The sequence below is a fragment of the Dioscorea cayenensis genome, chromosome 15 (assembly GCF_009730915.1).
Source record: "Dioscorea cayenensis subsp. rotundata cultivar TDr96_F1 chromosome 15, TDr96_F1_v2_PseudoChromosome.rev07_lg8_w22 25.fasta, whole genome shotgun sequence".
Taxonomy (NCBI): domain Eukaryota; kingdom Viridiplantae; phylum Streptophyta; class Magnoliopsida; order Dioscoreales; family Dioscoreaceae; genus Dioscorea; species Dioscorea cayenensis.
The window spans coordinates 21,235,731-21,250,720 of NC_052485.1; the positions used below are offsets into that span (position 1 = coordinate 21,235,731).

At 33.4% G+C, this 14,990-nt stretch overlaps 3 protein-coding genes and 1 long non-coding RNA gene across 6 annotated transcripts; 3 read left to right on the forward strand and 1 right to left on the reverse strand.

Moving 5' to 3' along the window:
• The first annotated feature begins 2,916 nt into the window (after positions 1–2,916).
• Positions 2,917–5,468, forward strand: LOC120276850 (octanoyltransferase LIP2p, chloroplastic-like). 2 transcript variants are annotated; one of them, XM_039283578.1, is made up of 4 exons: positions 2,917–3,384; positions 4,072–4,336; positions 4,747–4,893; positions 5,001–5,147. In XM_039283578.1, exons 1-4 carry the CDS (start codon positions 3,284–3,286, stop codon positions 5,022–5,024), a joined length of 537 nt encoding a protein of 178 aa, XP_039139512.1. In that variant the 5' UTR covers positions 2,917–3,283; the 3' UTR covers positions 5,025–5,147. The 2 variants fall into 2 exon arrangements, with proteins under 2 accessions (XP_039139512.1, XP_039139511.1); XM_039283577.1 differs by having other exon boundaries at positions 2,919–3,384; positions 4,747–4,897; positions 5,001–5,468.
• A 2,369-nt stretch (positions 5,469–7,837) lies between these two features.
• Positions 7,838–8,841, forward strand: LOC120277962 (putative pentatricopeptide repeat-containing protein At3g23330). The gene has a single exon (XM_039284841.1). It carries the CDS (start codon positions 7,925–7,927, stop codon positions 8,693–8,695), a length of 771 nt encoding a protein of 256 aa, XP_039140775.1. The 5' UTR covers positions 7,838–7,924; the 3' UTR covers positions 8,696–8,841.
• Positions 8,842–9,732: 891 nt separating this feature from the next.
• On the reverse strand, positions 9,733–11,937 carry LOC120277086 (BTB/POZ domain-containing protein At5g66560-like). Of its 2 annotated transcripts, none has more exons than XM_039283831.1 (3): positions 11,800–11,937; positions 10,491–11,726; positions 9,733–10,293 (listed from the first exon to the last, which is right to left on the reverse strand). In XM_039283831.1, the coding sequence occupies exons 1-3, from the start codon at positions 11,905–11,907 to the stop codon at positions 9,784–9,786; spliced, it is 1,854 nt and encodes a 617-aa protein (XP_039139765.1). In that variant the 5' UTR covers positions 11,908–11,937; the 3' UTR covers positions 9,733–9,783. The 2 variants fall into 2 exon arrangements, with proteins under 2 accessions (XP_039139765.1, XP_039139766.1); XM_039283832.1 differs by having other exon boundaries at positions 10,151–10,323.
• LOC120277089 lies at positions 11,603–12,646 on the forward strand. Its single transcript, XR_005541463.1, has 4 exons — positions 11,603–11,693; positions 11,782–11,943; positions 12,104–12,170; positions 12,272–12,646. It is a non-coding gene; the product is annotated as an uncharacterized LOC120277089 (long non-coding RNA).
• Positions 12,647–14,990: the final 2,344 nt, after the last annotated feature.

A 14,990-nucleotide genomic window follows, 5' to 3' on the forward strand; every position in this document is an offset into this window, starting at 1 on the left:
CGTCTGCCTGACTTTTAGTCCAGCCTTGAAATAGCCTGACCAAAACTGCAAATTAGTAAGCTTACAGGTCCAAGTTTAAAATATTAATAGTTTTTTAGGCCATCTCCAACCCAACACTCTATATTTTGTGCTTCAGTACTCAAAAATACAGCTTCTACAGTAAAAGTTTCTCCAACCACCAACTCTATTTTGAACTCTAAAATAGAATATTCTAAGAATATTCTCACTTCACAATTTATATATTCATACTATCAGCAAATTTAATCATCTTTAAATTTTTTCACTTTTAACCATTAAATTTAAATATCATACTATTCAAAATATAGTTTTATTTTTTATATTTATTATAAATATTTATTAAATATAAAATAAAATCTGACTATTAACCCATCTACTTCATCGATAATTTATGGTAGGATTGTTTTCTATATTTTTATTTTATTGTTCATGTAATTTTAATGAATTTATATTTAGTGTATTGTTTTCTTTCAATTTTTATTTCTTATTAATTGAAAAAATATAAACTTATATTATAAGTTATTAATTTAATTAACATATAAATTATAAATATAAATTTTATAAAAAATATAAAAAACATAATTACAAAAAAAAGAAACAAAAAAAAATAGAAATAAAAAAATATAAACTTAAATCATATGTTATTAATATATTTAACATATAAAATTATAAATATAAATTTTATAAAAATAAAAAACTAAAAAACTAAAAAATAATTTTTAAAAACAAAAATCAAAAAAATCAAAACAGGATTAAAATAACGTTGCTACAGTGGCGCGCAATATCCAGCGCGCCACTGTAGCCAATTTCTGATTTGGCGCATAATTTGGCGATCCAATGGAGGCCATTCTGGGCCAAATCAACCAATCTGCATCAAAAATGCAGTTTAGTTGGAGATGGCCTTATAATGAGACAATTGTTGTAATTATCCCCTAATTAATATCTTTATCCTAGTTTAATTTTTTTTTTAATTGTTAAATGAAGATAAATAAAAATTTATAATTAAAAGAATTTTTTGTAAATTATATTGGAGTAAAAACTTTCTTATCAATTTTATAAAATTTTAAGCTAATTATTTATTAATAAAAATTTCAGAGAATATTATAATTTTAAATTAGTAATATGTTAAAAATACATAAGATTTTAGAATTTCCACTTAAAAAACACACAAAAAAAATTGTAGAAAGGGTTATGGTTTTAAATTAATATGCACATTGAAATTATATTGTTTTGTATAATAATATTTTTTTTTATAAATAATTTAGTTTAAGTATTATTCATTTAAATTAACATCAAGTTGAATAATAAGTATAAAATAAGATGAGATTATTTTTAATAATATTTGCTAGTAAGAAAGCAACATCCACTTGCAGTTGAGTTGGTTTGCGCTTTGGAAATTGAGTTCGATACCTTATTTAGTTTTTATAATAAAAAATTTAGAAAATTTTAAAAAAAGGGTTGGCTAGGTCACTGTAGGGGCAACCCAAGCAAAAGTTTAGACTGATATGATGAGAAATAGAGGCTCATATATTTAAATCTGTATTTTTCAAATTAATTAATATGGGGCTATTAGTTACTTTAACACGCGCCGACATGTAAATTGATTTTGACTAACTACATTACAAACAAATGAAGCTCTGATACTATGTTAAATGGTAAACCAAGCATATTATGTGGGTTCGATTTAACCAAATAAATCAATAAACACAAATATTTTCGAACTAGAGTTCTTTGATTATCAACTCTTGGTATTGGCCTATAACTTTCTAAACACTACATTGCTAAAATCCAACTAATTTTGAGAGAAATTGATCAATTGTAACTTAAGGAACTAGGTTCTCATCTAGAATTGGTAATATATGATCTAGGACTACGAATTACTTTAACAAGCCACCTTAATACATGTTAATCTATTTTAACTATTCACTTTATGAATGAACTAAACGAATGTAACAAATCAAGCTCTGATACCTTGTTGGATACAAAATACAAAATTATTTATTGTTGTTTTTTTAAATTTTATTAAGATATAAAAAAAATTATGTTGAAAAAACTTTTTAACCTTATTTTTGATAAATTCTTTGAAATACAACAAACTAAATAAAATTGGTTGGATGTATCCAAACATTTTTCTGGTTATTATAGGAGAAAAAATTGTTGACCATGGTCATGATTTATTTCTTTTGAATAAATTTGATATTAAATTTTCAATCCAATAAAGTCTGGTCGATTAGAATGGAATGGTTTGGAAGATACATAGGCTTGTACTTTCTTTTGTATATTTGGTTTGGCCCAAAATGTTTGAATTCTCCAATGGATAAATGAATCTTTTTCTTTCAGTAGGGTTTATCAAAGATAGAGAAAGGCCCATATATTTTCTTTTTTTTATTATTTTTCTTTTTTGCTTAGTATGGCTTATTTTATTAGTCAAATGCTCTTTAAAGCTTGGCATTTTGAAATCACTCTATATGACAATTTTTCAATTTAATTCATTTTTTTTTATTTTACAAATGGATGGAACTTTTAATTTGGTGGAATCTATTTTTTTAAATAAATTTACATATTTATAAAGTTTTTTTCATCTACCACTAATTTATAGTGGTCCTTTAACGGTTCTTTGCTCCGATACTATTTATAAATATATTTGGGTATACATCTAAAAACAAGGGATCTGATTAGGGATTATTTAACCCCTTATTAGCCCAAAGATCAAAATGGTGTTAGATTTGGCTGTGGACCTTTGACAACAAATAAAATGCTAATTCTTAATTAATTTTAATTAAAGGGATAGTAACCAAATAAAAATAATTTATAGGGTATAAAAGCAAATATCATATACTTCAAGTGGTGTAAAAACAAATCCTCATTTTGCAGGGTTAAGTATGAAAAAAAGCCATTCTCACCTTTGTTTTTTAACCCGCACTTTCCATCGCTCTTCCACACCGCCGGCCGCCGCCGTCCCCGGCGCCTTGCTCATCTCCGGCCGCCTCTTCCTCCGTTAATCATCTCTCTTTTCCATTCTCACTCTCAATCCAAACCTCCATCTATCTCCATCTCTTGATCTCCCCTCTCTCCGCCCAGCCCCCCTTTTTCAGCATTTGGTTCTATTTGGCGGAGAAACCAAAGTTCATTCTTTTCAATCATCAGTATAAAGTCCCAATTCTAATTTGAAATCTAGTTCAATTTGTGTTTTTCGTTCGGAATTCCATGAAAAATCAAATCTTGATTTGATTCCACTCTTGTTTTAGTTTCTAATCCTTAAAGAATGATATTGTTGAATACTTTGTTCACGCTTCCAACTCCATTGCATACACGTAAAGCAAATCCAACCAAAGCTATCTCAGCAAGCCATCAAGCTCTCAGGAGGTCAGTAACTTGTATTCTATATCATTGCTTGATATCAGTTTCAGTATTGTTCTTTCTTGTTCACTGTTTGTTGTTCCATTTATATTACTTCAATTCATCATATTATATTGTTTGAGTCTGCATTTGTTGTTACTTGTAAACTTGTTTTCTGTTTTCTCTTGTGCTTTTATATTCTTTCGTTCTTATTTGTTATTGTGTTTACTCAACACGTATTGCAATCCCATTCCATCAAAAAAGGCTCTTTTATTCTATCAAAGTCGTTTGAATCTGTATTTCTTGTTATTAGTGAACTTCTATCTGTTTTCTCTTGTGTTTTTATACTGTTTTTTGTGAAACTACTTTTATTAACTTCAATTTCATGGTATCAATGGAGCTCCTTTCATTCTATCAACTTAGTTCTTTGAGTCTGCATTATCTGTTACTTCTTAAACTATGTGTTATTTGTTACTGCTTTCTCTTGTGCTTTTATACTCTAATTGTCTCTAATTGAACTGTAGATCAAGTTCAGTTTGTTAAGTTCCATTGCATCTTCGATGTCTTATGTTCCTTTGAACATATTTGCTGAACTTTATGCTGAAACTGTTCTTCTTTTTAGAAAGGGATTGTAGTAGTGCCATGGATTGATCATTGCCTAACCATTATGCCATACCTGTTTATATTTTAAAAGTATTATGATTTAATAAACAGATGTGTATGCTATGACCTCCACAAGCAACTTATTCCCTATCAAGAAGCTTGGTCATGGCAAAAGTCTATTGTGAGAACAAGACACAGTTTATTGGGTCAAGATGAAGATCACTCTGATGTGGTGGTTGTTCTCCAACACCCACCTGTTTTTACATTGGGTACGGGTAGTTCAGAGGAGTATTTAAATTTTGATGTGAAAAATCCTCCATACGCAATTCACCGGACTGAACGTGGCGGTGAAGTTACTTATCATGGTCCTGGACAAGTAGGTTTTTCATGTATGGATCACTTGCATATTAGTTTTAGCCATGCTAATCGATGTGGGTGCATTTGTTCATTTGATTTTAATACTTGAACAATTTCAACTTTTGGTGCCAAACTTAGGACAATAAGATTTTTGTTGAATGGCAACCAAGTTTAACCAAGTTCAAAATCATATAGTCACAAATCTCAGAATTGCAGATTTGAACATCTTGATTTGTTTCCTAAATAGTTATGAATATGAAATTATATATATAGATATATATATAACTTTAGTTCATATTTCTATTGATGATCAGTTACTTATCATCTTGAAAAAGGAATTATGGTTTTTCTTTGTTTTATAATGGCATATACGAAAGTTTTTCTTGTGACTGTATCTAACATTCTTTTGTTATTCCATTATCTTGTTAGCTTGTTATGTATCCCATTGTCAATCTAAGGTATCATAAAATGGATCTAAATTGGTACCTTCGGTCACTTGAAGAAGTAATCATACGAGTCCTTTCATCGACTTTCTCCATCAAGGCATCAAGGATTGAAGGTTTAACTGGAGTTTGGGTTGGTACATGCTTCTATCTGACCAAACATTCATTTCTGTGATGAAATATAACATATGTTCTTTATTCTCGTAATTGTTTAAATTCATTTCTGAAGAAATTTTTCAGGAAATCAGAAGATTGCTGCAATAGGAATTCGAGCTTCTCGATGGATAACTTATCACGGGCTAGCGCTTAATGTTACTACAAACTTAACACCTTTCCAGCACATAGTCCCTTGCGGCATTCGGGACCGTCAAGTCGGAAGTCTCAGAGGATTGTTGGAAGAAAATTCGGCTTCGGCTACAGAAGATGCAATCTTGCTAGACATTACTTACAGTTCTCTGTTGAAGGAATTCTCTGAAGTTTTCCAGCTTTCTCTCCAACAAGCTTCAATCTCCAAGTTCGATTTTTCTGCGTCGTCTCTGAGTTTGGTTGTATGAATTCAATCTCAACAACAAAAATAGAAAATTGTCCATTTTTCATATTTATATAGTTCAAAGCTTGTCCATTGAAACAATGATGTCAGATTTTAGCCCAATTTATGTTTGGTTTTTGGGATATATATATATATATTCTTTTGGGAGTTTGCATGTATACCTACACAAAACCACAATTTCTTCTTCGCTCTTTGCAAAGTTTGTTATTGCATGTCATATTTGGTAGAGTGTTTGGGTAGTGTGAAAAACTGCAAAGTTGTTTTTATTTAGTTATTCATTTTTTTTTACATAAACCTCTTCTAAAATCAAGAAATTTAATTATACCCTCATGAATTTCTATATATATATATATATATATATGGGGTTACGTCATCTATAGATGTTTCATGCTGAAGTGTTAGATTTCAATTCAACAGTCATCTACAGACAGAAAAAGGTCCAAACATATTATTTATATAAATAATATTACTGTATTTATAAATAGTGAAAAATAAAATACATAATATTTTAATTTGAACTGTTAGATCATAACAGTAATTTAATTTATTTAAACCGTCCAACTCGATTTTTAATAAGATAGTCAAAAGTAAAATACTTTAATACTTTAATATTAACCACCTCTTACCCATTCTCACCCCATATAACCTTTTCAATTATTATTGTGATAGATATTGCACTTTCTCTCAAGTCCTCTGTCTCTCTCATCTCCCTTCCCTCTTTTGTCAATCTTTACCCTATATATATATATATATATATATATATATATATATATATATATATATATATATATATATATATATTCATGGTAAATTGAGATTCTTCCCTTTGGGTACATTTGTATTTATCATTGAATAACAACTAAAAAATATAAAATTAGATCATAATCATTTAGAAAATAATTTATATTTTAAAAATGTATGTACAATAAAATTATTGAAAACTCTATGTATATGTTGTGAATGAATTCACAAGAACTTCAAATCAAAGGATTATCACTGAATTTGATTCACAGAGCACCAAAATAACAGGCAACCACCACAACAATCATCATGCTATACTGATCAAGGGATCAATTAATCATCATATTATACTGATTTAAAAGATCAATCAAGCAGTAAGCTGTAATTTCCCTCAGAGATCCAGATCATCACAACAACCAATCAAGTACAAACCATCAACATAGCATCCATTACAGTCATAACTAGCTATATAGAATGATAGATCTAGAGAACTATATAGGAAATATAGTAGATAATGGGAAATACTTCCCTCCTAGTAGAGATCGCCGGAGAAGATCACCGGAAAGCTCTCCAAGGCCCAAGGTTTTCACTGTCTTCTTCGATACCTTTCTCATCCTTCTTTTCCCCCTTTTATACTACTCACTTGCTCCTTTAACCAACTCCCTTCTCAACCCAATCAGGAGCCAGATAACATAACTACCCCTTTCTTTGCCTGGCCATTCACAGCCCTCTCCTTTGCCACCTCACTGGGTGTAATATAACCCGCGAGTCTACAACTCCTCCACCTTTTTCTTTTATTTTTCTGTCTTGACGAACAAGGTTCGTCCAAGTCAGCAGCCTCCATTCCCCTACTCACGTGCCCTCCATGTAACTGACTTAACGGCCCTTTAATCAGAACAGTATATTACATATATATTCATTTTGATTATATAGCTTTTTTGAGATTTTTTTCATTTATCTTTTTAGTTTTTATTTTTTATTTTTATTTTTTCTATTTAGTCTCCATGCTCTCAATATTTTAATAGAAAACCAAAATACCTCAACACTGACACTGCTGCACTGGCCATAAAAATACCTGCAAGCTCATTCCTTTGTGCTCAGGGGTATAAGTTAACTAAGTCTAAAAAGTAAAAGTTTTAAAAATCAAGGATGTTTTGAGGATTTAATAAAATTGAAGGATGTTTTAGAGAATTAAAAGAGTTGGTGCAAGTGCAATCTTTCACTACGTATATATTTTTAAAAATATATAAAAGAGTTCGTGTACTTATTTTATTTATATAATAAATATTCATAAAATATAAGTGAACAGTTTTCTTTGGTGAGAATTATTTAATTATATTTATTATTATTATTTTCATATATATATATATTATATTTTCTTAAAACTTTTAGACTTGTAAAACCCAGGACAAAAAATTTTACTTAGTATTATTTCTGATTATTTTTACAGGATTTATAAATTTTTTAAATAATCAAGTAAAAAAATAAAAAATAAAAAATAATCAAATTAAGAAAAAGTAAAAAAGAAGCGGAAGAAAAAAATATATTATAAAGTATAATACCCGAATTGGTCTCTCTATTTTTTTTCTCTTTTTTTTTGTCCTTCGATTTAAAAATGCGTCCCACTAATCCCTCTGCTATTGAAAATGACCCAACTTGAGTCACTTTATCTGTAATCTCTTCCCATTTAGTCCCATTTTAGAGTAGAAGAGACTAAATTAATAGAATAATTTTTAAGAATAGAGGAATTAGTGGGGCGTATTTCTGAGTCCTGAGATCAAAAGAAGAGAGAGAAAAACAGAGGAACCAAATCAGATATTATAAGTGTATTATAAAAACTCCATGAAATCCTTGCATTGCCTAAAAAATAGCAATGAAAATGATTCAAAGTCCTTCAGCAACATCTTCATTCTCAAATAAGATTTCCTTTTCATCTCCATTGTCTTTGAGATCATCCAAGCCTTCTTCAGCCATCTCCTTCGCTTCATCCAACCATGGCCACCAGAGTTCCACTCTCGAATCCCTCTGCAAACAAGGCAAGCTGAATGAAGCCTTCCAAACCATTCACCAAATGGAAATCCAAGGCCATGCAGCCAAACCATCAACCCTTGTTCTACTACTCCAAGCTTGTGCCGAAACCCGCTCATTACTCTCAGTGAAAAAGGCTCATCAATGCATTGTGAGATCCTCAAGAAGCAAATGTAGTAAAACTTTGGTTCATAAATTGGCAGAAGTTTACTGTAAACTTGGTAGCATTGAGGATGCACGGAAGGTGCTTGATGAAATGCCTGCAAAACAAAAAGTGAATAAAAAACAAGTTTTTGCAAAGGTTAGAGAGTTACATGAGCAAATGAGAGCAGTTGGTTATGTGCCGGACACACGGTACGTGTTGCATGACATTGATGAAGAAGCAAAGCGGAGAGCTTTGATGTATCACAGTGAGAGGCTAGCAATTGTTTATGGGTTGATGAACACTCCTCCGGGAACTACATTGAGGGTGATGAAGAACTTGAGGATATGTGGAGATTGTCACAATGCCATTAAGATCATTTCCGAAATTGTGGGCAGGGAGATCATTGTGAGGGATAACAAGAGGTTTCATCACTTCAACCATGGTGTTTGTTCTTGTGGGGATTATTGGTGAAACAAGAACTTTGAAAATTTGTTTAGTTCTATGTTTTTGTGTTTTTTAATATTTAATTTTAAAATCAGTTTATTTTTTTTATTTTTTTTTGTTTTTAACCCCTGGTTTTTCAGAGTTATAGGTTTTGTATCAGATTGGGATGAGGTGATGAGAGCTTTGTATAAGAATAAATCTCAATTCATGTTTTTTCTCATATACAAAGATTTACCTTTTGTTTTGTTGGGGTATTTTTTGGAGGGATGAAAATGAGGTAGGAGGAATTAAATTTGTTTGATTGGGGGAGTAAGTAAAAGAGATATAGTTTAGAGGGGTGAAACATTTTGGAGGGGTGTTTCACCAATCTGAAACTCTTATTACATCTCATAGGAAAAATTTTCAAAAATTTTAATCGTTAGACTTTAATGAAAAATTTAAATTATCCTTCATTAATTTGAGAATTTACTATAATATTTTTTTAAAATTTAATTTCAACTTTCATATTATTTTTTCTCTTATTTTTTTAATGTATTAATTGAAGATTAATAATAATATATATTTTTGTAAAAATTATAATAATAATATAAAAAAAATTAAAAAATTTGAGTAATTATAATATTAGTTTAATAATATTATCATCATTTGTATAATAATAATAATATATAAATAATATTATTACTAATATTAATATTAACCAAGTTTGTACAAAATAATCTTCAATATATATAAAAAAAAAATTATAATCAATCTTATTTAAAAGGATAAATTGATAAAATACACATTACATCTTTCCTTACTTTTAATCAAACAAGTTATTAAACTTGAAATCACTCGATAATTTTTTTTATTAATAATATGAACGAGTTATGTATTAGTAGTGTGCTACCACAGAGTTATTATTTTAATATATCAATATCTTAATTTATGTAGATTGAAATTCGAATCTATTCTCTCCAAAACAAGACATTTTTTTTTAACAGATTCGTTGTTAATAGACCAGGATGTAAATTACTCTATTATTACCGAATGACAATAATTTAAAAATGGGGACAGCTGAGTCATACAAGAGCAATGATGCCATTCCAAGGACAACCAAACATTTTCTTGACCATTCACTGCTTGGTCTTTCTTGGTTGAACAACCGTACGCTCACGAGAGTCACACACTTGCGTGGCAAACCGACACCCGAGCCTGCGCGCAATCCCACCGAGCGCTCCAGCGCGCGCAGCGCCCGCACCAGAGCCCATCCTCTCCAGCGCGCGCCTCATTCTCGTGCACTCCCTCTCGAGCTCATGCACTCGGCTTCGCATGCTGTCCATATCCAGCTTCAAAACCTGGTTTTCTCTCACTGCTGATCTCCACGTCTCCCCCTCCGCTACTACACTAACACTATCCTCCGACCTCGCCGCTTGTGGCTCGCTGCTGGCCACGTCTGCAGCGATTATTGTTCCGGCGACGGCTCGTCGGAGCTGAAGCTGCTCGAAGAAAAGCACTTGCACTACTGCACGAAGAGGGAGGCGATTGTTCTGCGCCGCGTGTGTGCATGCCTCTAGTGTTAGCTTTTGGCAGTCCACCACGCCGCACACCTTCTCTCTCTCGTCCTCTCTCAGCCCCGGATGCGCCTGCTCTCATTGCGGCATTTCATCAGTCATCTCGCGTGCATAAAACCATAGTATCAAATTCAAATTGCTTTCTAGTCCCTTAAAAATTCATCAATTGTTAAATAAACCTTCGTAATATAATATATATATATATATAACCTTATGAGGGCAGTAACGCAAAAGAATCTTATCAGAGTGATGTGAGCCGTTGGATGTACCTTGAGATAGAGATCAGTGGCGCGATATAGCCCATCGTCGTAGACACGGGCGTGGTCTGGCAACGACAGCGCCAGATCACAAAACTTATCCGCTTTGAGATTCGCGTCCGATGCGATCTCCGCCAGATACCCGTCCATCAACTTCCCCACCGCGATCATCGCGGTATTCTCACTGTGCGGTGACCCGACCACCTCCTCGGCGTGAATAATCGCCGATGTCCCCTCTTGCCGCTCTACGAAGTACCCCACGATCCTATCCACGCACTCCACGTCATACAACATATCGACGAGGTACGAGTAACTCGGCATCAAAAGATCGTCCAGCGTGGCGTTTTCCAATTGCGCGCCGATCTTTTTCTCGAGTGCGGATCTCGAGGCAGCCGGTGAACGGAGGATGTTGGCGGTTCTCAGAAGGCCGAAGAGGAACTGGGTGGTGATCAGACTCGAACTCTTCTCGGAGGTTAGATTCGTAATTATGATTTCCAGGAGCTCTCGTTGCTCCGTCTCCGACGACAATGGCGGCGTCGCCGCCGCACCCGCGCGCTTACGGCTGGAGCGTGAGAGGCCTGGGATCGAGCTCTTTGCGTAGGAGATCAGTGATCCTTCGATCGCCTCGGGGTTGAGATCCCGAGCTTTCATGGCGGCGATCACGCGTTTGTAGATAGGGAGGCTTAGCATCGTGAGGTCCTCGAACCATGGTTCCGGTTGCCGGATCTCGCTTTTCCGGCGGCCACCGACTTCGATCCCGTTCCAGAGAATGGCCTTGGGATCTGTGCGTTCTCTGATTGGCCAGCCGAAGAGGGAGTTGAGATCTGGGGAGGCGGAGGCTTTTGCTGCGATGGCATCCACGCAGTGCTGGGGAATGCCGAGGTCCTCCGCTAGTGGCATGAGATTTTCGCAGGATTTTAGGGTTTTGATCGAGTCCCTGATGTTCCGGAGGACTGATTGAGCGATGAATCGGTCTGTGCGGGAGATCAGGTTGTCCTCCGAGAAGTCTTCCGTCATCTCGAGGTACTCTGCGGCGCAGCGGAGCGGGGCGGCGGTCCAGGCGGTGAGCTCGATCTTGACACCGTAGCTGAATTTCGCGGCGGCCTCGAAGGTCTCAGCGCCTCCGGGGAAGTCAGAGAGCTTGATGTGGTGTAGTTCCTCTTCTTCGATCTCTCCATCATCGTCCTCTTCTTTCTCGTGCTCGGTTATCAGAAGGTGAAGCTTTCTACTCTTCGACATCAATGGAAACTGCAAACAAGAATTCATCAAAACTGACTCCTTTTTTCCCCAAAATGAACAAAAGATTGGGATTGTTTTGGACCTTGTGGAGATGATAGCTCATGCGTTCGACCTCTATCACGACGTCGCTTGGCAACCCAGTGGTGCAAAACCAAGCCTGTCCTCTGGAACCAAGCTTCTCGTCCGCCATTGCCCCTTCTCCTTCTCAACCCTAACCCTAGTTCATGTGAGTGAATAAGTTTATAGCTCTGCAGTTCATGCTTTGCCCGGGGAGAACCAAAAGAGCACATAAGAGTGTTTAAAAAAAGTTCCAGCCTAAAAAGCAGTAATGGTACTGTTGCTACTAATATTGTATGTATTACTGATTGTTTACTTCGTTGTTGCAGGCTCTCAGCTTTACTTAATTACCAGAGCATCTCTCACAGACATTGCGGGAAGAGTGGATAGACAAAGGTTGTTTTTTTTTTAACATTTATTTATTTTTCAATCATTTTGCATCTCTCTGCTATTTCTCACACATTGATGTATTTCATGTTATGGGGGTGGTTTTGTAGGACATTCAGAGCTCATAAATTTTCCATCTACCATGATGAAGTGCATTGAAAGTGGAGGAAAGGAGTGTTCAAACAGGACCTTTGAAAAAGGTCAGTGGTATCTTTCTTCATCGACTGCTACACTGTCCATTTCTTTAGGGCTTAAATGATGCATGTTTGCTGTTTTTTCATATCTAGGGATATGAGATGCTACTGGCCTATATATATAGTGGTAGCTTATACTTTTGTGGTTTATTTGTGCTAGAGTGTTATTATTGATAATTATAGAAGGTATAGTGATGATTTGTAATTTTGTATATAATAGATAATGATTGCAATCTTCTTTTTACAATCAGTTTCTAAGTACAGTTATTGTATATAAAAAAAATTTATTTTGTTTTTATAGTTGTATAAAAAAACTTGTGTTGTCACTGGACGGTGTTTTTAGCATTTTTCTCTCCATTGTCAATTCTATTACTTGGTTTTAGCCAAGTCTCTGTTCAAATACTTAATTTTTAGTGGTCTTGTGGAGATGGTTTGTTTCCATTTTGTATTTTGTTTTTGGTGATCCACAGTTAGTGGGCTTCCATGTTGTTTTTTATTATACTGTCCTTTACACTAATAAATATGGTTTATTCACCTTTCAAAAAAAAAAAAGTTATCAATTTACAACATAAGCAAACTGATATGGCAGCCTTGCTTACCTGATTATAGAAAAACACAAACTTGTTGTTCAGTTTATTAATGTGTTAATTTCTACCAGGTTACTACCTTGTACTGTATTGATGCAATTTATAGTTCATTCAATGTCCATCTGTGGTTTTGGCAGTCATTGAAACTTCTATTTGTTTGATAAATTCTTAAGCTTATTTGTAAGGATGTTGGATATTTTTTTGTTGTTGCTCTTTTTTTTTATTATTTATTTTGGTATAAGCCCTTCTAGACTTAGAATTTGTATAGTTTCTATAGACGACACTGGACGTTAATAATGAACTGGAAAGATAGTTACAGATAGGAAACAACAAGGTGTTTTTTCAGATTAATGAACATATGCTGGCTTGGTCCACATCCAACAACCAGTGGAATCAAGCCATGGGGACCAGATTAAATTTGGTCCCTTCTCTCTCCTTTTGGACTACCAAGAGCTTCCAAATGCTCTCACATTTTTGTTCTTTTCTTATTATTTTTATCTCCTTTTTCTCCATTTTGCTTCCACATAAATCAATTGGTAGATTGGGTACAAGTAATTTAATTTTCATCACTTGCTTTTCAAATTGTTGTTTTCCAATGGAACCAAGGCATGCAGCACAAGGAGCATGGCCTCTTGGCCTCTCCTTTTGTCCCTCTGACAGTGTTTATTTTAACCTTAATAAAGCTCTTTTCTCTATGATATTCTTTAAGCTTTGTAACCATTTATTGAAGTCCATTTTGGGCATTCGCTTTGAAATCAGGTCACTTAAATTAGTCTGTTGTTTGGGTTATAAGAATAGCATCAATTCCAATGCAAAGTGAAGTTGTCTTGTTTGCTCTTATGTGGGGGTATTTTTAAGCCTATAAATATTTCGTCTCTTAGAGTCCTTCAACATTTCATATGAATTATAACTCCTTTGTATTTGTTTATCACATGAATTCTCCTTGATTAAAATAGATAAAGGGCAATAATAATGTAAGTGTGTGTGTGTGTTTTTTAAAGTAAAAGGTGACTAATTGTAGGTTGCTTGGTGTGGTGTCACACAATCAAAAGGCTGGTTAGTAAACATCAATAACTCCCCATAATTGTCCTGTTTAGTCTGGCATTACTATCATTGGTTATTCTTTTTATGTTGTGAAACATTAGTCTGTTTGATTGTTAGGATAAGAAAGTTTGGTACAGTAATATCTAATCAATCATTGGGCAATACTTGGTTAATTACTGTGATAGCTTTACAATAATTCAGATGTAATGAGTTCATCCTTTCAAAAAGGATATGCTTTTATGCTTTTCTTTGCTAGATTTTCTCCATAGGAGACATAGCTTTTTTTCAAATCACCTTTAAATACCATCATGAAGTTTGAGTTAAACTTTTAAAGGTGGATAATCCTATATTCTATTTAAAATAATTTAAGGGAGATTAATCTTTGTGAAAGACGTTTTGGGAGCACATCAAAACTGAGTACTAGATTAGTCCAAATGGGAAAAATTTTAGGATAATTGGTTACTTAGAAACCATTGCTAATTCATCTTCATTGTTACAGTTCTGGTTAGTTATCCATTATAGAACTATTCTTCAAATGTACACATTCATATCCTTCAGTCTGTTTTCTTTGCATCATTCAGCACTTTTGGATTTTGTTTACTTAATTGTGAGTTCTTCAAAAACTTGTGATTTAGTTTGGTTTATTAGCTTTTATACGATTATTTAAATATTCATATTAATAGAAAAATAAAACATTGTTATTAACTTGTAATCCATGATTACAAGCCAAGTTAGGGCTAATAAAGACTCGTTGAAAGCTAATTATTTGGACGTAGTTATAGTGCACTACAATATTTTAGAAAGAAAATTATAAATTATATCAATTACATTTTAATTGAGAAATTAAGTAAATTATTTAATTTGTGTTTTTTTTTACCGGATAAAGGTAAAGGTTTATTTATAGATTTTTCATATATTTTTAATACCCTTAATATCCATAAAAACTAGTTATTTTTAGTTGTTGAAATATGTAAAACAAAAATTATAATTGTTTTTAATAAATG

Coding starts and splice junctions, on each gene's coding strand:
- LOC120277962 (XM_039284841.1), top strand. CDS start 7,925: ATGAAAATGATTCAAAGTCCTTCAGCAACATCTTCATTCTCAAATAAG.
- LOC120277086 (XM_039283831.1), bottom strand. CDS start 11,907: ATGGCGGACGAGAAGCTTGGTTCCAGAGGACAGGCTTGGTTTTGCACC. Junction 11,727..11,799: donor TGAGCTATCATCTCCACAAG/GTCCAAAACAAT, acceptor TCTTGTTTGCAG/TTTCCATTGATGTCGAAGAG. Junction 10,294..10,490: donor CCACTGATCTCTATCTCAAG/GTACATCCAACG, acceptor CAATGAGAGCAG/GCGCATCCGGGGCTGAGAGA.
- LOC120276850 (XM_039283577.1), top strand. CDS start 3,284: ATGATATTGTTGAATACTTTGTTCACGCTTCCAACTCCATTGCATACA. Junction 3,385..4,071: donor AGCCATCAAGCTCTCAGGAG/GTCAGTAACTTG, acceptor TTTAATAAACAG/ATGTGTATGCTATGACCTCC. Junction 4,337..4,746: donor CTTATCATGGTCCTGGACAA/GTAGGTTTTTCA, acceptor TTATCTTGTTAG/CTTGTTATGTATCCCATTGT.